The following is a 20,934-nucleotide window of genomic DNA, read 5'->3' as shown; positions in this document are numbered from 1 at the left end:
TATAAAATATATCCCATGGATGAATTTTTTTTTTTTTTTTTTTGGTTTGTTTGTTTTTCAAGGTAGGGTCTCACTCTAGCCTAGGCTGACCTGGAATTCACTCTGAAGTCCCATGCTGGACTCAAACTTTCGGTGATCCTCCAACCTCTGCCTCCCAAGTGCTAGGATGAAAGACGTGTGCCACCATGCCCAGCAGAGTGTATTTATTTAATACATGGTGTTTCTTTTAGAAATCCCAAACTGGCGCATGCCAGTTCTCTCCAATTCTCTCTGTGTCTGTCTCTCTCCGCTTGCAAATAAATAAAAATAGGTTTCTTAAAAAAAAAGCCAGGCATGGTGGCACACGCCTTTAATCTCAGCACTCAGGAGGCAGAGGTAGGAGGATCGCTGTAAATTTGTGGCCATCCTGAGACTACATAGTTAATTCCAGGTCAGCCTGTACCAGAGTGAGACCCTACCTTGAAAAACCAAAAAAGACATCACAACCAGGTGTAGTGACGCGCGCCTTTAATCCCAGCACCTGGGAGGCAGAGGTAGGAAGATCACATGAGTTCAAGGCCATCCTGAGACTACAGAGTGAATTCCATTTCAGCCTGGGCTAGAGTGAGACCTACTTCTAAAAACCAAAAGAAAAAGAAAAAGAAAAAAAAAAAAAGACCTCGCTTTGTATAAGATTTTCTGGTCTCCACTCCCCATAGCACTGGGGTCACAAACATGCATGGCCTCTCCCAGCTGTTTACATAGGGCCTAAAAATTCAAACTAATGTAATGTCAAGGCCTCTTCAGAGGCCCTAATTGTGAACCCCAGTTCTTAGGCTTCGCAAGGAAACACCTTAAGCACTGAGCCATCTCTCCAGCTCCAAAGCAAGATCTTAATCAGTGATGCTTTCTTTTTTGTGATTGTTGTTTGTGGTTTTTTTGAGGTGGGGTCTTACCCTAGCCCAGGATGACCTGGAATTCACTATGTAGTCTCAGGGTGGCCTTGAACTCATGCTGATCCTCCTACCTCTGCCTCCCAAGTACTGGGATAAAAGACATGTACCACCACACCCAGAAAGAAGCCCAATAATTCTAACCAGCAACAAGTCTCTGGAGTTCCAATTCCACCCCTCCAGCTAGGCTACTCACAGTCCTGGAAAACTTCATCTGTGGAGGGCAGCTCTCCTTAGCAGCCATCTCATGATCCGGCTTCTCCACTGGGTCTCCACTGCATCCCATGGTCCATCTTCACAGCTCCATTGGGTCTCGATGCAGGCAATCCTGCTTCACGCTGCCCATGGCTGTTTCCAAAACACAAGACCATGTTGCACATTCAATGATCATCTCTTTCCTGCATTCAGCATTCAGGCCCCTTCAAAAGACTGCATTTTTGGATGTGAGGGCGATCTGGCCACAATATCTGTCACCCCATTGATCGCCAGGGTTAACGGAGCTGATCTGGCTGGCTGGGCGGGTGTCCCCTTCCTCCCTCGCCGCTCCATGTGCATCCCTCCCAAAGCTGCATCATTCGAAGAGTACAACCTTCCCCGAATAGAGGAGAGCCAGGCTTCGGTCAAGGGTATACTAGTGACTGTGCTCCCCTACTAGAACCTCCAAACAAGCTCTCAAAAGACTGCAGTCCTTCTGTTTTCCAATGCAGGTCATCTGGTCCAGTCGCAATGGTTATAATCTCTCATACAATTACAGCTGAATGGGCAGAAGTTCAGACCAAATATTTCATGTCTGTGCTATATCCCTCTGCTCACTCCAGTCCATTTCTATGCAATGCAACCCTGCACAAGTTCTCAGGACACAGGCATAACAGCAAGCCTCTCACACAAACTGCTTCTAGCCCAGTCCAGGCAAAGCTCTTTCTCACCCTTATAAGCCAAACCTCACAGTCCATAGTTCTTACTGCATTCAAGTCTTTCAACTCTGGCCAGAATAGTCCATCAAGCTGTTACTTACAGCACTGCAAGGTGTCTCTTAGGCCAAGATTGTAAATTCTCCCACATTCCTTTTGAAAATCAGCTCTAAGCCTGGCGTGGTGGCGCACGCCTTTAATCCCAGCACTCGGGAGGCATTGGTAGGAGGATCACAGTGAGTTCGAGGCCACCCTGAGATTACATAGTGAATTCCAGGTCAGCCTGAGCTAGAGTGAAACCCTACCTCGAAAAACCAAAAAAAAAAAAAAAAAAGAAGAAAGAAAAAAGAAAATCAGCTCCAAAAGGCTAAAGCCACACAGTCAGGTGTCTAGCAGCAATCTCACTCATCTGGTACCAACTTTACTGCTGCAGTCAGGTTTGCATTGCTGGCAGAAATCACCCGACCAAGAGCAGCTTGTGAGAACAAAGGGTTTATTTTGGCTTACAGACTTGAGGGGAAGCTCCATGATGGCAGGGGGAAATGATGGTATGAGCAGAGGGTGGACATCACCTCCTGGTCAACATCAGATGGACAACAGCAACAGGAGAGTGTTTCAAACACTGTCAAGGGGAAATTGGCTATAATATCCAAAAGCCTGCTCCTAAAAATACACTGCCTCCAGGAGGTGTTAATTCCCAAATCTCCGTCAGCTGGGAACCTAGCATTCACAATACCTAACTTTATGGGGTACACCTGAATCAAGCCACCACATGGATGGATCTGGAAAAGATTATATTTAGTAAGGTAACCCAGGCCCAGAAAGCCAAGTGCTGCATGTTATCTCTCATATGTGGATCCTAAATGTTTAGACTTGTATGTGAGTTGGAATAAAACGGTAGCAGAGGCCAGTAAGCTAGAAAGGGGATATGGAGGAGGGAGGACTCAAGGGATGGTATTGTATCTATGTGAGTAGATGAACAGATTACTGGGGGTGGAAAGGCCTAAGTAAGGTCAGGGGAAGAGATTGAGTAAATGAAGGGTGGGGAGAGGGTTAATCAAAACCTAAGAGGGCATAAATAAGTCATCTGGAGACCTACTTTTTAGGACAACGGTGCAGAAGCCATAGATTGTTAATAGAAAAATTTCAGTCCAGGAATGAAATACCTTCCAGTGTATTGGCCAGGGAGGTCCCTGATGCCCCCCAAACATTACAGGTTACTGTCAAGGCTCTTGGTTTCCCACCAGGAATAGATGGTAAAACCCTATTGCTGAAAACTACATGCTGATATCCAAATACCAGAGAGACTAGTTGAGAGGGGGCAGGGATATGGTGGAGAGTGGATTTGTGAAGGGGAAAGTAAAGAAGGGTGTGGGGCCTTCAGAGGCCCTGTCGCGAGGCCTAGTGGAACTTCCTGAGCTAGCGAAAGTTTGGCGGCCTGTCTCCGGCCAGCTAGGACTCAGCAGGGCGCCAGATGGCCTCTGGCCTGCTGCTTCTGCAGAAAAGTTAGAGTTCCCGCGCGCTTAAGAACCAATCATTTCCAACGTCCTGATATGCAGTTGGCCCTTACACCTCACCCTTTCCTGAGATCCCCGCCTTCGTTCTCAACGCTATATAAGCACCTGCCTGTGACAATAAGGTGAGATCCTGCTTCGACAAGTCTCCCGACTCAGTGTGTTTCTCTCCGGTGACGAGGAGGGGGCCGGGGGTCGACACTCACCATCCCAGGGAGAGACCGGCGGGACCCGCTCTCCTACAGCCCTACCTGCCCGAGGACCTGGCAGGGGAAGATGTAATTATGATATCTACAATTATGGAAGTTGTCAATAAGAAAAGTTTAAAAAAAAAAAAAAGGCTGGAGAGAGATGGTTTAGCAGTTAAGGTACTTGTCTGCAAAGCCAAAGGACCCAGGTTCAATTCCCCCGGACCCATGGAAAGCCAGATGCCCAGGGTGGCCCTAGCAGCTGGAGTTCATCTGCAGCAGCTAGAGGTCCTAGCATGCCCATTTGCTCCCTCTCTTTCTCTCTCCCTCCCTCCCTCTGTCTCTCATGTAAATTAAAAAAAAAAAAAAAAAAAAAAAGCCAGGCCTGGTGGCGAACGCCTTTAATCCCAGCACTCAGGAGGCAGAGGTGGGAGGATCAGCATGAGTCAAAGGCCACCCTGAGACTGCATAGTGAGTACTAGGTCAGCCTGGACTAGAGTGAAACCCTACCTCCGGAAAAAAAAAAAAAAATCTGTAAACCTAAAACTGTCCCTAGATAATCTTTATTAGTAAAATATGGGGCTGGACAAATGAGCCAACGGGTGTAATAGTAGCACGTCTGTTATAGGGAAACCAACTGCCCTCTAATTTGATGGGAGGCCTGCTTCATGGGAGGGAATACATCCCTGATACTGAAAACCTACAATGGGGTAGTCATGAGCCCTAGGGGTGTAATGTCTGCTGATGTCTGGCTAAATGTATATACTATGCTTATAAAACTGCCCAGTAAGCACTTCTCTTAATGTTCATACCCATATATTAATGCTACTCTCACTTTTGATTAGGGAACCTTCTCCTTTCAGATGGGAGTGACCTTGGGATGACTCAGAAGGCACCATGATGCTGAGAAGTGACAGAGGAGTGCTCAGCACTGAAATATCTCAATCACACCTTCCATGGCTCAGGGTCTATTGCAGAAGAGGTGGTGGAAAGAATGTAAGAGCCAAAGGAAGGGTAGGACTCCTTACAACATGCTCCTCCAGACACAAAATGGCCTGGATATCCATGACCTCACAGTGCCTGACACTACCTACACAAGACCATCATAAGAGGAGGGAAAGATTATAACATCAAAATAAAAGAGAGGTGGGGAGGGAGGGCATTACCATGGGATACTTTTTATAATCATGGAAAATGTTAATAAAAATTGAGAAAAAAATAAAAGACTGATTGAGAGGGGGAGGCAATATGATGGAGAGTGGAGTTTCAAAGGGGAGAGTGGGGGTAGGGAGCGCATTACCATGGGATATTGCTTACAATCATGGAAGTTGTTAGTTATAAAAACTTAAAAATTTTTTAAACTATGGTGCTGGAAAGATGGCTCAGCAATTAAGGCTCTTGCCTATGAGACCTAAGGACCCAGGTTCAATTCTCCGGGACCCATGTAAGCCAGATGCACAAGATGGTGTATGTGTCTGGAGTTTGTTTACCTTGGCTAGAGGCCCTGGTGCAGCCATTGTCTTTCTCTCTCGTAAATAAATTAAAATTTAAAAATATTTTTTAAAGTAAAATAAAAATATGGACATGTGTGTTTGTGTAAATGCAATCATTCTAGGAAAACAGCTTCCTGGAAGTGCATTCAGTAACTGGCCTTCCCCTGATTTATGTGTCAGATAGTTGCAAATATCAGACATTGCAAAAAAAAAAAAAAAAAAAAACAAAAAAAAAGGCCCAGTGTGGGGGCACACGACTTTAATCCCAGCACTTGGGAGGCAGAGGTAGGAGGCTCACCATCTATGAGTTTGAGGCTACCCTGAAACTTCATAGTGAATCCCAGGTCAGCCTGGACTAGAGTGAAACCCTGCCTGAAAAAAAAAAAAAAAAAAAAAAAAAAGAAAGAAAGAAAGAAAGAAAGAAAAAAAGGTAGAAAACACACTACTATCTTGGGGAATACCAAAATAAGTGTTCCCTTCCTTGTTTGCATCAGAAATCATTTTGTGGCCGGCCTTCCTTCCTTCCTTCCTTCCTTCCTTCCTTCCTTCCTTTCTTTCTTTCTTTCTTTTCTCCATTTTTCGATCTAGGATCTTCTTGGAGCCAAGGCTGACCTGGAATTCACTTTGTAGTCTCAGGATGGCCTTGAATTCATGGTGATCCTCCTGAGTAATCATTTTGTGTTTGTGAGCACCTGCAAGGTAGGCCTTAGATGGAAAGCTCAAGGGGCAGGTGTCTTTGCTGCATGAGGCCAGCATGGTAGGGAAGACAGACCCACAGACAGAAGTTAGGCTAAAAGGGCATCTCTCCACTCAGCCAGTGAGGAGACCTCATGGAGTGGCCATGGCCAAGGCAGACACACACACACACACACACACACACACACACACACACAGATATACTTCTAGAAAACAGTCTCACTACTTACCATGTGCTAGAACTTTCTGAAAACATACACTCACATTGTCTCCCACCCACACACCCACTCTGCCAGAAGGCATGAGTAGCTCACTTTCTCCACAGTTGCAGAGGGTGAGTTAATATGATCACAGGAAGTGGCAGAGTTGTTATATTGACCAGCAAAATGAGTTTCTGTTTTATTTTTGATTGTTTTTTTGTTTTTCAAGGTAGGGTCTCATTCTAACCAAGGCTGACCTGGAATTCACTATGTAGTCTCAGGGTGGCCTTGAACTCACAGCAATCCTCTACCTCTTCTTTTCTTTTCTTTTCTTTTTTTTTTTTCTTTTTGGTTTTTCAAGGTAGGGTCTCACTCTAGCCCAGGCTGACCTGGAATTCACTATGGAGTCTCAGGGTGGCCTCGAACTCACGGCGATCCTCCTACCTCTGCCTCCCGAGGGCTGGGATTAAAGGCGTGCGCCACCACGCCCGGCTCTCCTACCTCTTCTTCTCAAGTGCTGGGATTGAAGGCACATACAACCACGCCCATCTAATGAGTGACTTTTCTATATATTTTTTTTCCGAGATAGGACCTTACTGTAGCTCAGGGTAAACTAGAATTTACTATGTAGTCTGTGGGTGGCCTTGAACTCATGGTGATCTTCCTGCATCTGCCTCCCCAGTGCTGGGATTAAAGGCATGTGCCACCACACCTGGCTGACTTTTTTTATTATGCTAAGGACAGAGGTATAAGTCAATTCATAGCCCAGTGTGGTGGTGCACACCTTTAATCCCAGAATTTGGGAGACTGAGGTAGAAAGGTTGCTGTGAGTTCTAGGCCAGCCTGGGCTACAGTGAGAATCTGCCTCAAAAAAAAAAGGATCCCCTCAGGGAGGGGTTGGAGTGATGGCTTAGTGATTAAGGCACTTGCCTGTGAAGCCAAAGGACCCAGCTTCGATTCCCCAGGGCCCATGTAAGCCAGATGCACAAAGTGGTACAAGTGTCTGTGGAGTTTGTTTCCATTGGCTGAAGGCCCATTCTCTCCCTCCCTCTCTCTCAATCTCTCTCTCTACCTCTCTTTCTCTCTTGCTCACTGTCTCTCAAATAAACAAATATTTTTTAAAAATACTCTTCCCTTCAGGCTTCTATGTTGGGGGTGGGGCTTCATGCATGCATTTTTACCCTCCAGTGCAAACCAGCTAGTCTTTCCTGCTTTTCCAAAAGTGAAGGTTGTCAACATTGGAAAAGTCATTCCAAACTGGATGTGGTGATGCATACCTTAGATCCAGCACCGAGGAAGCAGAGAAAGGAGAATTTCTTCCAATTAAAGACCAGCCTGGGCTACAGAATGAGTCCCTAACCGCCCCCCACAAAAAAAGATGGGCTGGAGGGATGGCTTAGCAGTTAAGGTGTTTGCCTGCAAAGCCAAAGGACCCAGGTTTGATTCCCCAGGACCCACGTTAACCAGATGCACAAGGGGGCGCATGCATCTGGAGTTCGTTTGCTGTGGCTGGAGGTCTTGGGGCGCCCATTCTCTCCCTCTTTCTCTGTCTCTCTGTCAAATTAATTAATTTAAATAAATTTTAAAAATTAATTTAAAACAACAAAAAAAATCAGGGGCTGGAGAGATGGCTTAGCAATTAAGGCACTTGCCTGTGAAGCCAAAGAATCCCTAGGTTCAATTCCCCAGGACCCACATAAGCCAGATGTACTAGGTGGCACATGCGTCTGGAGTTTGTTTGCAGTGGCTGGAGGCCCTGGCATGCCCATTCACCCTCTCACTGTCTGCCTCTTTTTCTCTCTCTCTCAAATTAAAAAAATAAAAAAAAAAAAAAGAAAGAAATCAGGTGGTGGTGCATTCCTTTAATCCCAAAGAGGATTGCCGTGAGTTCAGAGCAAACTTGAGACTACATAGTGAATTCTAGATCAGCTTGGGCTAGAGCAAGACCCTACCTCAGAAAACCAAGAAGAAAGAAAGAAAGAAAGAAAGAAAGAAAGAAAGAAAGAAAGAAAGAAAGAAAGAAAGAAAGAAAGAAAGAAAGAAAGAAAGAAGACAAAAACAAGCCAGATATGGTGGCACACACCTTTTTTTTGGGGGGGGGTGTCTATTTTTTATTTATTTATTTGAGAGCGACAGACACAGAGAGAAAGACAGACAGAGGGAGAGAGAGAGAATGGGTGCGCCAGGGCTTCCAGCCATTGCAAACGAACTCCAGACGCGTACGCCCCCTTGTGCATCTGGCTAACGTGGGACCTGGGGAACTGAGCCTCGAACCAGGGTCCTTAGGCTTCACAGGCAAGCGCTTAACCACTAAGCCATCTCTCTAGCCCGGTGGCACACACCTTTAATCCCAATATTTAAGAGGCAGAGGTAAGAGGATCACCGTGAGTTTGAGGCCAGCCTGAGACTACATAGTGAATTCCAGATACAATTTTTTTCAAGGTAGGCTCTCTCTCTAGGCCAACTGACCTGGAATGAACTGTATATTCTCAGGCTGGCCTCGAACTCACGGTGATCCTCCTACCTCTGCCTCCCAAGTGTTTGGATTAAAGGCACATGCCACCGAGCATTACAGTATATTTTAAAAATTGTTTTTACTTATCTCTTCTTGTTCCTAATTAATTAACCTTGAACATGGGCACAAATGAGTCGAACATACAGACTCTGCCTTTCCCGCTGTCAAGCATCCACAGGCGGTCTTGGGATGTATCCTCCATGGGTGAGGGAAGGGAACTCAGGGTGCCCTGAGGATCCAGCTACCATGCAGTACTGATGTTGTTTTTTGTTGTTCTTGTATTTTCGAAGTAGATTTACTCTAGCCAAGGCTGGCTTTGAATTCACAGTAATCCCCCCAGTAGCTGGGACTAAAGTCATGCACCAAAACTCTACCTTGGGCATCTAGCTTATGTGGGTCCTGGAAAATTGAATCTGGGTCCTTAGGCTTCGGAGGCAAGTGCCTTAACCACCGAGTTATCTCTCCAGCCTCATTATCATTTCCTCTCCTTCTTCTTGTTTATTTATTTATTTTGGTTTTTGAGGTAGGGTCTCATTCTAACTCAGGCTGACCTGGAATTCACTATGTAGTTGCAGGGTGGTCTCGAACTCTCTGCAGTCCTCCTGCCTCTGCCTCCCAAGTGCTGGGATTGAAGGAAGGCATACACCAACATCTAATATTGGCTAATATTGTTTGTTTGTTTTTTTTCTTTTTCCTTTTTTCTTCTTTTGAGGTAGGGTTTCAATCTAGCTCAGGCTGACCTGGATTTCACTATGTAGACTCAGGGTAGCCTTGAACTCATGGTGATCCTCCTACCTGTGCCTCCCAAGTGCTGAGATTAAAAGTTTTGGAAACAAGCATCTTAACCACTAAGCCATCTCTCCAGCCCTAAAAGAATAAAATTTGTCTCTTTTTTTCTTTTATAAAGGAGAAAGGTCTTATTTCAGCTTACAGTTCAAGGCACTGTTTCATCATAAGGATGGTATTGTTGATGACACTGCATTATCTTATGTAGTTTTTTATATTATTTATTTGAGGGGAGGAGAGTGGGTCTGCCAGGACCTTTAGCCACTGCAAGCGAACTCTAGATGCATTTACCACCTGGTGCATCTGGCTTACATGGGTCCTGGGGAATTGAACTTGGGTCCTTTGGCTTTGTAGGCAAGTGCCTTAACCACTAAGCCATTTCTGCAGCCCTATGTAGTTTTTTGTTTCTGTTTTTGTTTTTTGAGGTAGGGTCTCACTCTAGTTCAGGCTGACCTGGAATTCACTATGTCATCTCAGGGTGATCTTGATGAACTCAGTGCGATCCTTCTACCACTGCCTCCCAAGTGCTGGGATTAAAGGTGTGAGGCAAGTTTTTTTTTTAAAAAAAAAAAACTAATTTATTTGCAAGGGGAGAGAGAATGAGGGAAGAATGAGAATGGTTGGGCACCCCAGGGCCTCTAGCTGCTGCAAATGAACTCTAAATACACGCACCACTATATGCATCCGGCTTAATGTGAGTACTGGGGAATTGAACCCAGGCAAGCGCCTTCACTACTGAGCCATCTCTCCAGCCCATCTAATGTAGTCTTACAAAGCTGTTTAGATTTTTCCTCTATTCGTGGAACCCTCATGGGGCACCTCCTGCATTTCACGTTCCCATCCCTGCACATGTAAACCTGAGGGTGACATGATCAGTTATCTCATGTTCTTGGCCAGCCTGCCACATGCGCGCACCCTGCGCTGATTCCCGGGACTCCTCACGGCCGTGAACCGGAACACAAAGAAAAGACAGAAAGGGCAGCTCAGCGCTCTGGGAGCGAGCGCTTCATTATGCAAGATCCTCGTGCATTCCCGCTCAGAGAGAGTGAGGCTTGACAAGTTAATTCATCTGTCTTTTCTCTTACCTAAGTGCATCTGCCACTCAAATTCTTCCAGCGTGGCAAAGCCAGCCTCTTACCCCAACATTGAGCATTCTAGCACTACACATTTTGTTTTAAAGATCTAGGGCAAGAAGAGAGAGAGAGAGAGAGGTGTCTGTCTGAGGCAGGATGGTGAGCATCTAGAATGAACATCAAGTGACAGACAACCCCACACCCACCCATCTTCCAGTGTTTGTAACAAGAGGCACACTCTTTTTTTTTTATTAACAACTTCCATGCTTCCATGATTGTAAACAATATCCCATGGTAATGCCCTCCCCCACACTTTCCCCTTTGAAACTCTGCTCTCCATCACATCCCCTCCCCCTCTCAATCAGTCTCTCTTTTATTTTGATGTCATGATCTTTTCCTCCCATTATGATGGTATTGTCTAGATAGTGTCAGGCACTGTGAGGTCATGGAGATCCAGGCCATTTTGTGTCTGGAGGAACACTTTGTAAGGAGTCCTACCCTTCCTTTGGCTCTTACATTCTTTCCACCACCTTTTCCCCAATGGACCCTGAGCCTTGGAAGATGTGATAGAGATACTGCAATGCTGAGCACTCCTGTCACTTCTTCCCAACACCATGGTGCCTCAAACAACAACAAAAAAATTGGAGCAGGATATGCTTGTTGAAGGGTTAATAGCCTTCCCTGAAAACTAAAGGGAACTAAAGAGTTAATAACTCTCCCTAAAGCCCACAGGCAATAAAGAAGCAACAGAGGTATTCAACCTCATTAAGTTTGACCCCTTTCCTGACTGATGTACTCCCTTTAGCTAGATGGCCTTGAAGGACCAGAGACCATCTGAGCATCCTCCATGAGACAATCCTGGCTGAAGAAACCCATTCTGAACAAGGACACAAACAGCTACACATCCCTGGTACAGTCTCTTTTTCTTAGATCCTCCTTATATAAGTTTGAACCCCAGCCTGGCTCAGGGCTTCAGCCTTCATCCCACAGAATGAATACATAGCCTGTCCTTGGAGGTCAAGTCCGGTGTTCTCTTTAGCTTTTCTCACTACACTTTCCTTACACTTGGAATCTGAGTACTTGTCAGGCTGAGACAGGAAGATGGCCATGAACTTAAGGCCACCCTGGACTACAAAGTGAGACCTTATCTCAAAAACAAACAGGGTTTGGGTTTCTGTGTGGATGGCTCAGAGGTTAGAGGCACTTGCTTTCAAAGTCTACTGGCCTGGGTTCACCTCCCCAGTATCCAGGTCAAGCCAGATGCACGTGGGTCTGGAGTACCACTTTTGCAATGGCACGATGCCCTGATGAGTCAGTCTGTCCTCACTCTTTCTTAAATAAGTGAATCTAAAATAAGCCAGGCATGGTGAGGCACATCTATAATCCCAGCACTTGGGAGGCTGAAGTAGGAGGGTCACTGAGTTTGAGGCCAGCCTGAGACTACATAGTGAATTCCAGACCAACCTGGGGTAGAGTGAGACCCTACCTGGAAGAAAAAAAAAACCCCAGCCGAACATGCTGGTGCACATCTTTAGTCCCAGCACTTGGGAGGCAGAGGTAGGAGGATCGTCATGAGTTTGAGACCAGCCTGAGACCACATAGGGAATTCCAGGTCAGCCTGGCCGAGAGTGATACCCTACCTTAAAAAAAAAAAAAAATTAAAAAATAAAATAAAGAGGGCCCCCAGTCTCTGCAAACAAAACAAACTCCAGATGAATGTGCCACCTTGTGCATCTGCCTCACATGGTGAAGGGTTAACAGCCTTCCCAGAAAACGAGAGGGAGCGACAGGGTTAATAACTGTCCCTAAGACTAGCAGGCCATAAAGAAGCCTCAGCGGCCGGAGCGCTCCCCTGACTGATAGATAACCTCGCTTAGCTCAGAAAACCTTGAAGGAACAGAAATGGTCCAAGGGAGCCTCCTACCAGAGACAACCGTGGCTGAAGAAGCCTGTTCTGAACAAGGACACGAGCAGCTGCGAGGTCCTTATCCACTGCACCTGCTGCAGCCTGTTTGTCTTAGGCTCCTCCGTATAAGTCTGAACCCCAGCCTGGCTCAGGGCTTCAGCCTTCATCCCACGGGAAGGCTGCTGTTCCTCAATGTTCCTCTCAATAAACAGTCTGTCTGCAGAGATCAAGTCTGATGTTCTCTTTGGCTTTTTTCTTACACTTTCTTTACACATGGGTACTGAGGAATTGAACCTGGGTCCATTGGCTTTGCGGTAAGTGCCTTAACTGCTAAACTATTTCTTCCAGCCTCCTCTCCCACTGTTTTTGTTTTTGTTTTTTGAGATTAGGGTCTCATTCTAGACCAGGCTGACCTGGAATTCACTATGGAGTCTCAGGGTTGCCTCGAACTCATGGCAATCCTCCTTCCTCTGCCTCCTGAATGCTTGGATTAAAGGCGTGCACCACCGCACCCGACACCTTTTACAACTTTTGTTTGGATTTTCCTGCGCTTGGAGAGGGGACAGATGCACATCTATGAGTGTTGGGTTTTGTCAGATAAGAGTAAGAACAGGGGCTGGATGGATGGCTTAATGGTTAAGGAGTTTGCCTGCAAAGCCAAAGGGTCCTGGTTTGAGTCACCAGGACCCACGTAAGCCAGATGCACACGGGGAGTACGTGTGTGGAGTTCATCTGCAGTGGTTAGAGGCCCTGGAGCCCCCATTCTCTTTCTTGCTCGCTTTCTCTCTCTCTCTCCCCCTCTCTCTCTGTGTCTGCCTCTTTCCCTCTTACCTTCCCAAGTAAATAAATAAAAATAATTTTAAAAAGGTAAGAACAGGCAGCTGTCTTGTGAGATAAGGTTCAGCAGTCACAGAACTCTTGTTAGCTACCATCAGAGGATTCTCCCCTGCTGCAGTTTCAGAGGAGGGAAGGGCAAAATCTTTCGCTTCACTAAAAGTCTGATGTACATTTACATTTCTTTTTTTTTTTAATTTTTTATTTATTTATTTGAGAGTGACAGACAGAGAGAAAGACAGATAGAGGGAGAGAGAGAGAATAGGCGCGCCAGGGCTTCCAGCCTCTGCAAACGAACTCCAGACGCGTGCACCCCCTTGTGCATCTGGCTAACGTGGGACCTGGGGAACCGAGCCTCGAACCGGGGTCCTTAGGCTTCACAGGCAAGCGCTTAACCACTAAGCCATCTCTCCAGCCCAACATTTACATTTCTTATAGATACATTGATTATACTCTATCTAAACTAATATTATCTAGAAACATTAGATATATGGTATTTCTTCAATAGTTTCCTTCCTTTTGAAGTCTTGTCTTTAACCTTTATAAATCCGTCTTTTTGTTCACTGGACCATAGTAAGTCTTCACAGCTGAGAGGTGTAGTGGTTATAAGCCTAGTTAGGAGGTTCAAAATGTAAGGCCAAATAATAACTTCTTTTTTCATGTTTTTATTTATTTGCAAGCAGAGGGAGATTGAAGAGAGTGACAGGCAGAATGGGCATGCCACGTCCTCCAGCCACTGCAAGCGAGCTCCAGACGCGTGTGCCACTTTGTGCATTTGGCTCTTATATGGGTACTGGGGAACTGAACCTAGGTCCTTTGACTTAGCCAGCAGGCATCTTAAATGCTGAGCCATTCCTCCAGCCCCCAAATAATTATTTTAATATTTTTGTTTTTGTTTTTTGAGGGAGGGTCTCACTCTAGCCCAGGCTGACCTGGAATTCACTATGTAATTTCAGGGTGGCTTTGAACTCAAGACAATTATCCTACTTCTGCCTCCCAAGTACTGGGATTAAAGGTGTGTGCCACCACACCCAGCCTAAAATGTTAATATTTTTGTTAGTCATCTGATCAGGGGCATAGACTAGTTAGCCCAAAGCCAATAGCTGTCAAGGCATATTTACATTTTCTCTTTTTTTTTTTTGTTGTTGTTGGTTTGTTTGTTTTTCTCACTCTAATCAGGCTGACCTGGAATTCACTATGTAGTATCAGGTGGCCTCAAACTCATGGGTGATCCTCCGACCTCTACCTCCCAAGTGCTGGGATTAATGGCATGCGCCCCACACCTGGCTGTTATTTTTTATTTCTTGTTCTTGGAAATTTTATTTTCAATGTGGCAAAATTGGGCCTGAGGGCATAGTAGCATTCAAGTTTAGTTCCAGTCTCCTAGAGCTCCCTGACTGGGCGTGGTGGCGTACACCATTAAGCCCAGCGCTGAGGAGGCAGAGGTAGGAGGATCACAGTGAGTTTGAGGCCACCCTGAGACTAACTCGGGTCAGCCTGAGCTAGTGTGAGATCCTATCTCAGAAAAACAAACAAGCAAACAAAAAAGAGCTCCCTGAATTCAAGGTCAGCCTAGGGTAGAAAGAGACCCTGTCTAGAAACAAACAAACAAAGTAGGTAATGGGTTCCATGATCCTAAATTTGACTTTTTTTTTTTAAATTTTTTATTTATTTATTTGAGAGTGACAGACACAGAGAGAAAGACATATAGAGGGAGAGAGAAAGAATGGGCGCGCCAGGGCTTCCAGCCTCTGCAAACGAACTCTAGACGTGTGCGCCCCCTTGTGCATCTGGCTAACGTGGGACCTAGGGAACCGAGCCTCGAACCGGGGTCCTTAGGCTTCACAGGCAAGCGCTTAACCGCTAAGCCATCTCTCCAGCCCGTAAATTTGACTTTTTGACTTCGGTTTACTGACGTGCAGTTTAGGTTTACATGGAAACAAAAGGTTACATTGCCGGGCGTGGTGGCCCGTACCTTTAGGTAGGAGGACTGCTCTCAGTTCCAGGCCACCCTGAGATTACACAGTGAATTCTTCCAGGTCCGCCTGAGCGAGAGTGAGACCCAATTTGAAAAACAAACAATGAACAAAACAAAACAAACAAGGGCTATGTGCACATGCCTTTAATCCCAGCCCTGGGAGGCCAAGTTCAAGGCCATCCTGTCATCTAGGAGACCCTACCTCGAAAAATCAAAAAAACAAACAAAAAACAAAAAAGGTTATATGCATATTATGCATAATTAAGCGAGCTCTTGTTCCAGCCTCCAGGGTGCTAGGCTTGCAGGTATGCAACACCATGTCAGGGACTCTTCATTTTATTATAATTTTTTTGGGGGGTCTTGTTTTTTGAGGGAGGGTCTTGCTCTAGGCCTGGTTGACCTGGAATTCACTATGTAGTCTTAGTCAAACTCACAGGAATCTTCCTACATAGACTTCCCGAGTACTGGGATTAAAGGCATGGCACACCAAGCCTGCTGTATCATTTTTATTAATTTAATTACTTACTGTGGTCTGGAGACATGTTGTTACCATGAACCCTGGCTGGTCTGGAACTGTAGTAGGTTAGCCTTGAAATTTTTGGTGATGTTTCTGTCTCTGTTTTCTGAGTGCTGGACAGTGCCAAGCTATATATATGTTTGGTTTATCCTTATAGAGTCTCACTCTAGCCCAGGCTGACCTGGGATTCACTATGCAGTCTCAGGGTGGCCTCGAACTCACGGTGCTCCACCTACCTCTACCACGATGCCTGGCTTAGGTATATCGATCTATCTATCTATATCTATCTATCTATCTCTCTCTATATATTTTATTTATTTGAGAGAGCCACTGCAAGCAAACAAACTCTAGACACATGCGCCACCTTGTGCCTCTTGCTTATGTGGGTACTGGGGAATCGAACCCAGGTCCTTTGGCTTTGCTGGCAAACATCTTAACAGCTAAGGCGTCTCTTCAGCCAGCCTGTCTGTCTGCCTTTCTTTTTTTTCTTTACCCCTTTATCTCCCCAGTCTTTCCTTCCTTCCTTCCTTTCTTCCTCCTCCCTCCTTTCTTTCTTTCTTAGATTTTCCAACTAGTGTTTCTCTCTAGCCGAGGCTGACCTGGAATTCACTCTGTAGTCCCAGGCTGGTTTCGAACTCACAGTGATCCTCCTACCTCTGCCAATAGAGCGCTGGAATTAAGGGCGTGAGCCACCAGCCAGGCTTCCTATTTTGAAAGCTGCTTAACATGAAAGAAAATGGCAACAGACTTTGTAATCCTACTACCCCGAGGCCATCCCTGCGGACAAACTTGAATCTAACTTTTCCCAGTGCGGCCGAGTCCTCCTTTGGACAATACTTTAAGTCTGTCGCTCTTTCCCCAACACCACTTTCCTATAAAAATTATAGAAACCCTCGCAGAGTTTTTGTTCTTTCACAGAGAGACTTTCCTTCTTTTTAAGCAGATTCGGTCCCCACATTGCTAGGGAGAAGAGGAAGAGGACAGAACCTTGGCTGTTTTCAAAGCCAAAGTTTGCCAAGTCGTGAGCGCCACGGCCCAACAACATCACGCCATGAGCAACAAAGAAAAGCACTGGCACGGATGGCTCTTTTTAAAAAATAAAAAATAAATAAAAATAAATATAATTCCTTTCCTCGGGCTCCCGCTAGGGTGGCTGGAGGAGGAAGTTGGGTCGGCTGGCTTGCAGGGGGTGGGTGGAAGCGTCGAGGGACCCGAGGCTGCGGTGCTAAGGCCCACCCTAGCCTGGGGGTGGGGGTGGAGGGCGCGCAGTGGCCACAGGGGCGCCCCGCGGTGGCCGGCAGGTGCCTGGGTTCCCCAGGGTGGTGTGGGGACCCCGCTGCAGCCAGGGTGTCACCGTGATCGGCCAGGCCCCCTGGCGGACGGGAGGACGGACGGGCTCGGGGAAAGGCCGTGGGGCTCCGGCGCAGGAGGAGGAGGAGGAGGAGGAGGAGGATGTCCGCGCGCCCCGGAGCCCCGGGCAGCGGAGGGCGCGCGCGGTGGCGGTGGCGGTGGCGGTGGCTCGGGGCGCGGAGCCGCTAGTGTCCTTGCTGTCCCCTCCCTCCTGCCAGCGACCCGCCCGCCCTCCCGGGGCCGAGCTATAGCGGCGGGGCTTAAGGGGGGGTGGGGGGCGGGGAGGGTGGGCGGAGGACCGGTGGGGGGAGGGGAGGGTCTCGAGCTCGGGCGCCCTCCGGGACAGTGTGTGTGGGGGGGAGGGACCCTGGTGGCGGTGGTGGTGCCCGACACTCGGGGTGGCATGGCCGAGGTTGGTGGAGCCGGGACACCCGTGCCACCACCACCCCCACCACCACCACCCCAGCACGGTTCCCCGGGGGTCGTGGCCACCGCTGCTGCCACCACCGCCGCCGCCGCCGCCGCCGCCGCCGCTGCCGCTGCTGCAGCCGCCGGGGGCTCAGCTGCCTGCGGACCAGCGACCGCGGTGGCGGCGGCGGGGACAGCCGAAGGACCGGGAGGTGGCGGCTCGGCCAGGATCGCCGTGAAGAAGGCGCAACTGCGCTCCGCTCCGCGGGCCAAGAAACTGGAGAAACTCGGGGTGTACTCTGCTTGCAAGGTACGGCTGGGCAACAGGGCCTAACCGAGGACCCCCACCCACTCTCCCTCTCTCCCTCCTTGTCCCGGTCCCCTCCCCATCCCGTCCCCTCCCTTCCCCCTCCCGCCCCACCTCCCCGTCTCCCGCCTGGGGCCGCTGCACCGCGGAAGTACAGCGGAGCCCGCGCGCAATGTCGCCGCTGCTCCCCGGGGGCAGCGTCCCCTGGGCTCAGGGCTCAAGGCCCTGTCCCATCCCCCCAACCCCAACACCCTTTGCAAGGACTGAGCCTCGGGCACCCTACACACACACACACACACACACACACACACACTCACACACACACTCACACACACACACTCACACACACACACAGCCTGGGGCTCTGGAGCCTGCCCCAGGACTTTGACCCCCAGGAGTAGAACTCTACTCAGCGGAGATGGTGGACCGGGCTTGGAAAGCAGCTTTTTTTTTTTTTTTTTATAATGGGAGGGGGTGGAGGAGGATGTGCATCTGAGTTGTCCCCATGGGCCTCGAACTCTCCGCTGTGCATGTCTCGGATGCGGTCGGTTCAGGAGTTGAGAGGAATCAAAAGTCCCAGAAACCGAAGTGGGGTAGGAGCGCGCGGCATGTCAAGTTAGGTGGGCAAAGTCCGAGGCCAGGGGGTCCCCTCCGTGGCGCCTGGCGGGTCCTGGAAGTACGGTGACAACCCTGTCATTATTGCATTATTACTTGTTTAGTGCAAACGCCAGTCCCAGCTGCTTGGGGTGTGTAAACAGGCTTTGGCAAGGTGACAGCCCAGCGTGGCCAGGGCTAGTAGTGAGTTTGAGGACACCGTTTCTTCTCACCCTAACTCTTCCCCCTGGTTCCAGGCATCCTGTACCCTCCCCCCTCCCAGCTGCAAGATGCACTTGTTGGAGGGGAGGGGGCTGAGCTCTCAAGGCCCCGGGGTCAGACGGGCCCTGACGCTGTCAGCGGTGGCTTTGTTTTGACAGGGTGACAGCTGAGGGGGCGGGGACTTGGCCTCCTCACTGCGGCCTGTGGCTGAGTCCGGAAAGGGAATGCACTCACCCTCACCTCCAGGCTGCTGCAAACAGGTCAGGTTCCCTGCTTGCAAGCGTGCACCCCGCCCCCCTGCTTCCCAGGGGGCGGGTGATGACTCCTACTGGACAGCAGCATCCCTCCCTGGTGGTTGTGTCTGCACATGACCCGCGCTCGCCCTTCCGTACCATCGCCTCCTGGGTGCGTGGTGTGTCCTGCTGGATGACATCAAGACTGTGGTCCCCAAACTTCAGCGCACTGGGGAGTGCTGGGCTGGTTGCTTCTGAGAAAGTCCCCCCATATCCATATCCCAGGGAGTCCACAGTACTTCTTAACATGTAGTGTGACCCTAGTTCGGACCTGCACAGCCGAGATCGTGACTGACAGTTGTCACATGGCGTTTACCAGAAAGGAGATAAGAGTGTGCATCCAAGGGTCGGTTTCCGAGGGCGACGGGCTAATGTGAAGACCACCAGAGAGTACGGTAAACGCAGGGGAGAGCTGACCACAGGCCCAAGAGCAAGTTCAAGGACTTACTGGATGGTTCTTCAGCTACAGTGGGCTGGCTCCTCTGAGAACTCTTGTCTTGCTGTGGCTTTTAGATTTTAAGGGGAAAAAGCCAGTTAAAACGTGATGCACATATAATAGTTCTGCTTAGAAAAAGCTGTACGTGTAAATACATAGACTCCAGGCCGTTTACAGCTGTGTGCTTGGGACCTTCTGACCAGCGCCTTCTCCTGCCTTCTGGGGCTGTGATAGCTGAAAGCTTCTCTCAAGTTTTGTTCTGAAACCGTGCAAACGCATGCCCTGCCTTGACAGTTTTTCTTTGCTTTCCTTCCTCTCTCCTTCCCTTCATTTTGACAGTACAGCCCAGGCTGTCCCTGACCTCATGACCCTCCTGCCTGGCTCCTTAGTTGGGATCATAGACCATTGCAGCCGCCTGCAACATGTGTTGACAACTTCTTTTGATCTTTTATATTTTCCTTTTTTATTTCAAGGAGAGAGGAGAGGAGAATGGGTACACCAGGGCCTTTAGCCACTGCACACCAATTTCATGCACCACTTTGTGCATCTGGCTGTACATGGGTAGTGGGGGATTGAACCCAGGTTGCTAGGCTTTGTAGGCAAGCACTTTAACCACAGAGTCAACTCTCCAGCCCTCAGATCTTTTAAATTTAACTTAATGTTTCCTCGCCGCCCCCCAAGATAGGGTCTCACTCTAGCTCAGACTGACCTAGAACTCACTCTGGAGTCCCAGGCTGGCCTCAAACTCACAGTGACCCTCCTGCCTCTACCTCCCTTCCGTGAGCTGGGATTAAAGGCGGGGGCCACCACTCCTAGCTTGGAGCGCTGCTGGGCTTCATTCTGTGCAAAGGAAAGGAGACTGTCATTAAAGTTCTTTTTTCCCCACCGCTGTCGGGTGTCTCTGGAAGTATGAATTTTGTTTTGCTGAGGCACAGGGCTTTGCTGGGTAACCCTAGTTCACCTGGAACTCATGACCTGCGCGCTGGGATTAGGCACGGCTCAGGTTTTGTTTTCTTCATTTTTAAAAAAATATTTTATTTTTGTATTTTATTTATTTGACAGAGAGAAAGAGGGAGAAAGAGAGAGAGAGAGAATGAGTGCACCAGGGCTCCAGCCCCTGTAAACGAACTCCAGATGCATATGCCCCCTTGTGTATTTGTCTTACGTGGGTCCTGAGGAATTGAACCTGGGTCCTATGGCTTTGCTGAGAAATGCCTTAACCACCAAGCCATCCCTCCAGTCCAAGGGTCAGGCTTTTTTTTTTTTTTTTTTTTTTTTGGTTTTTTGAGGTAGGGTCTCACTCTAGCTCAGGCTGACCTGGAATTCACTATGTAGTCTCAGGGTGGTCTTGAACTCATGGTGATGCTCAGTGCTGGGATTAAAGGCATGCTCCACCACACCTGGCAAGGGTCGGGTTTTTTTTAATTGACTGATCTGTTCAATAAGCATTTCAAGGGATCCCACTTGGTTGTTGCTAGCTAGCCTTTTGTTAAGTGCTGGGGTTATGACACCAGTCACTGTCTGTTCTGGAATTGACTGAGCCTGTGGGGTGTGTGTGTGTGTGTGTGTGTGTGTGTGTGTGTGTGTGTGCATGTTTTTATGTAGGCTTGTGTTGGGGTTCTAGGGAGAAAGTTAGTGAACCAGTTTCAGTGCAGTTCGGGAAACCCTTGTAATAGTTAGGGACCTGGTACTGGGCAGCTCTGGGCTGGAGCTGGGGGATGGGGGTGATTTCCTGAGGAACTGTCACCCACTGTTAAGGACTCTTGGCTGGCTGGGGTGGG

General features: G+C 48.3%; 1 protein-coding gene across 1 annotated transcript in view; it reads left to right on the top strand.

Moving 5' to 3' along the window:
- Positions 1 to 17,258: 17,258 nt before the first annotated feature.
- Kat2b (lysine acetyltransferase 2B) overlaps positions 17,259 to 20,934 on the top strand; it is a 105,620-nt gene continuing 101,944 nt past the window's right edge. The window contains exon 1 of the mRNA XM_045136024.1: positions 17,259 to 17,611. Coding sequence (XP_044991959.1) covers positions 17,297 to 17,611 — 315 coding nt within the window. The 5' untranslated portion in view covers positions 17,259 to 17,296. The remainder of the gene's footprint in view (positions 17,612 to 20,934) is intronic.

This window comes from Jaculus jaculus, chromosome 16, assembly GCF_020740685.1.
Source record: "Jaculus jaculus isolate mJacJac1 chromosome 16, mJacJac1.mat.Y.cur, whole genome shotgun sequence".
Classification (NCBI taxonomy): Eukaryota; Metazoa; Chordata; class Mammalia; order Rodentia; family Dipodidae; genus Jaculus; species Jaculus jaculus.
The sequence above is the reverse complement of the archived record's forward strand: the minus strand, read 5'-3'. Positions and strand labels throughout refer to the sequence as shown.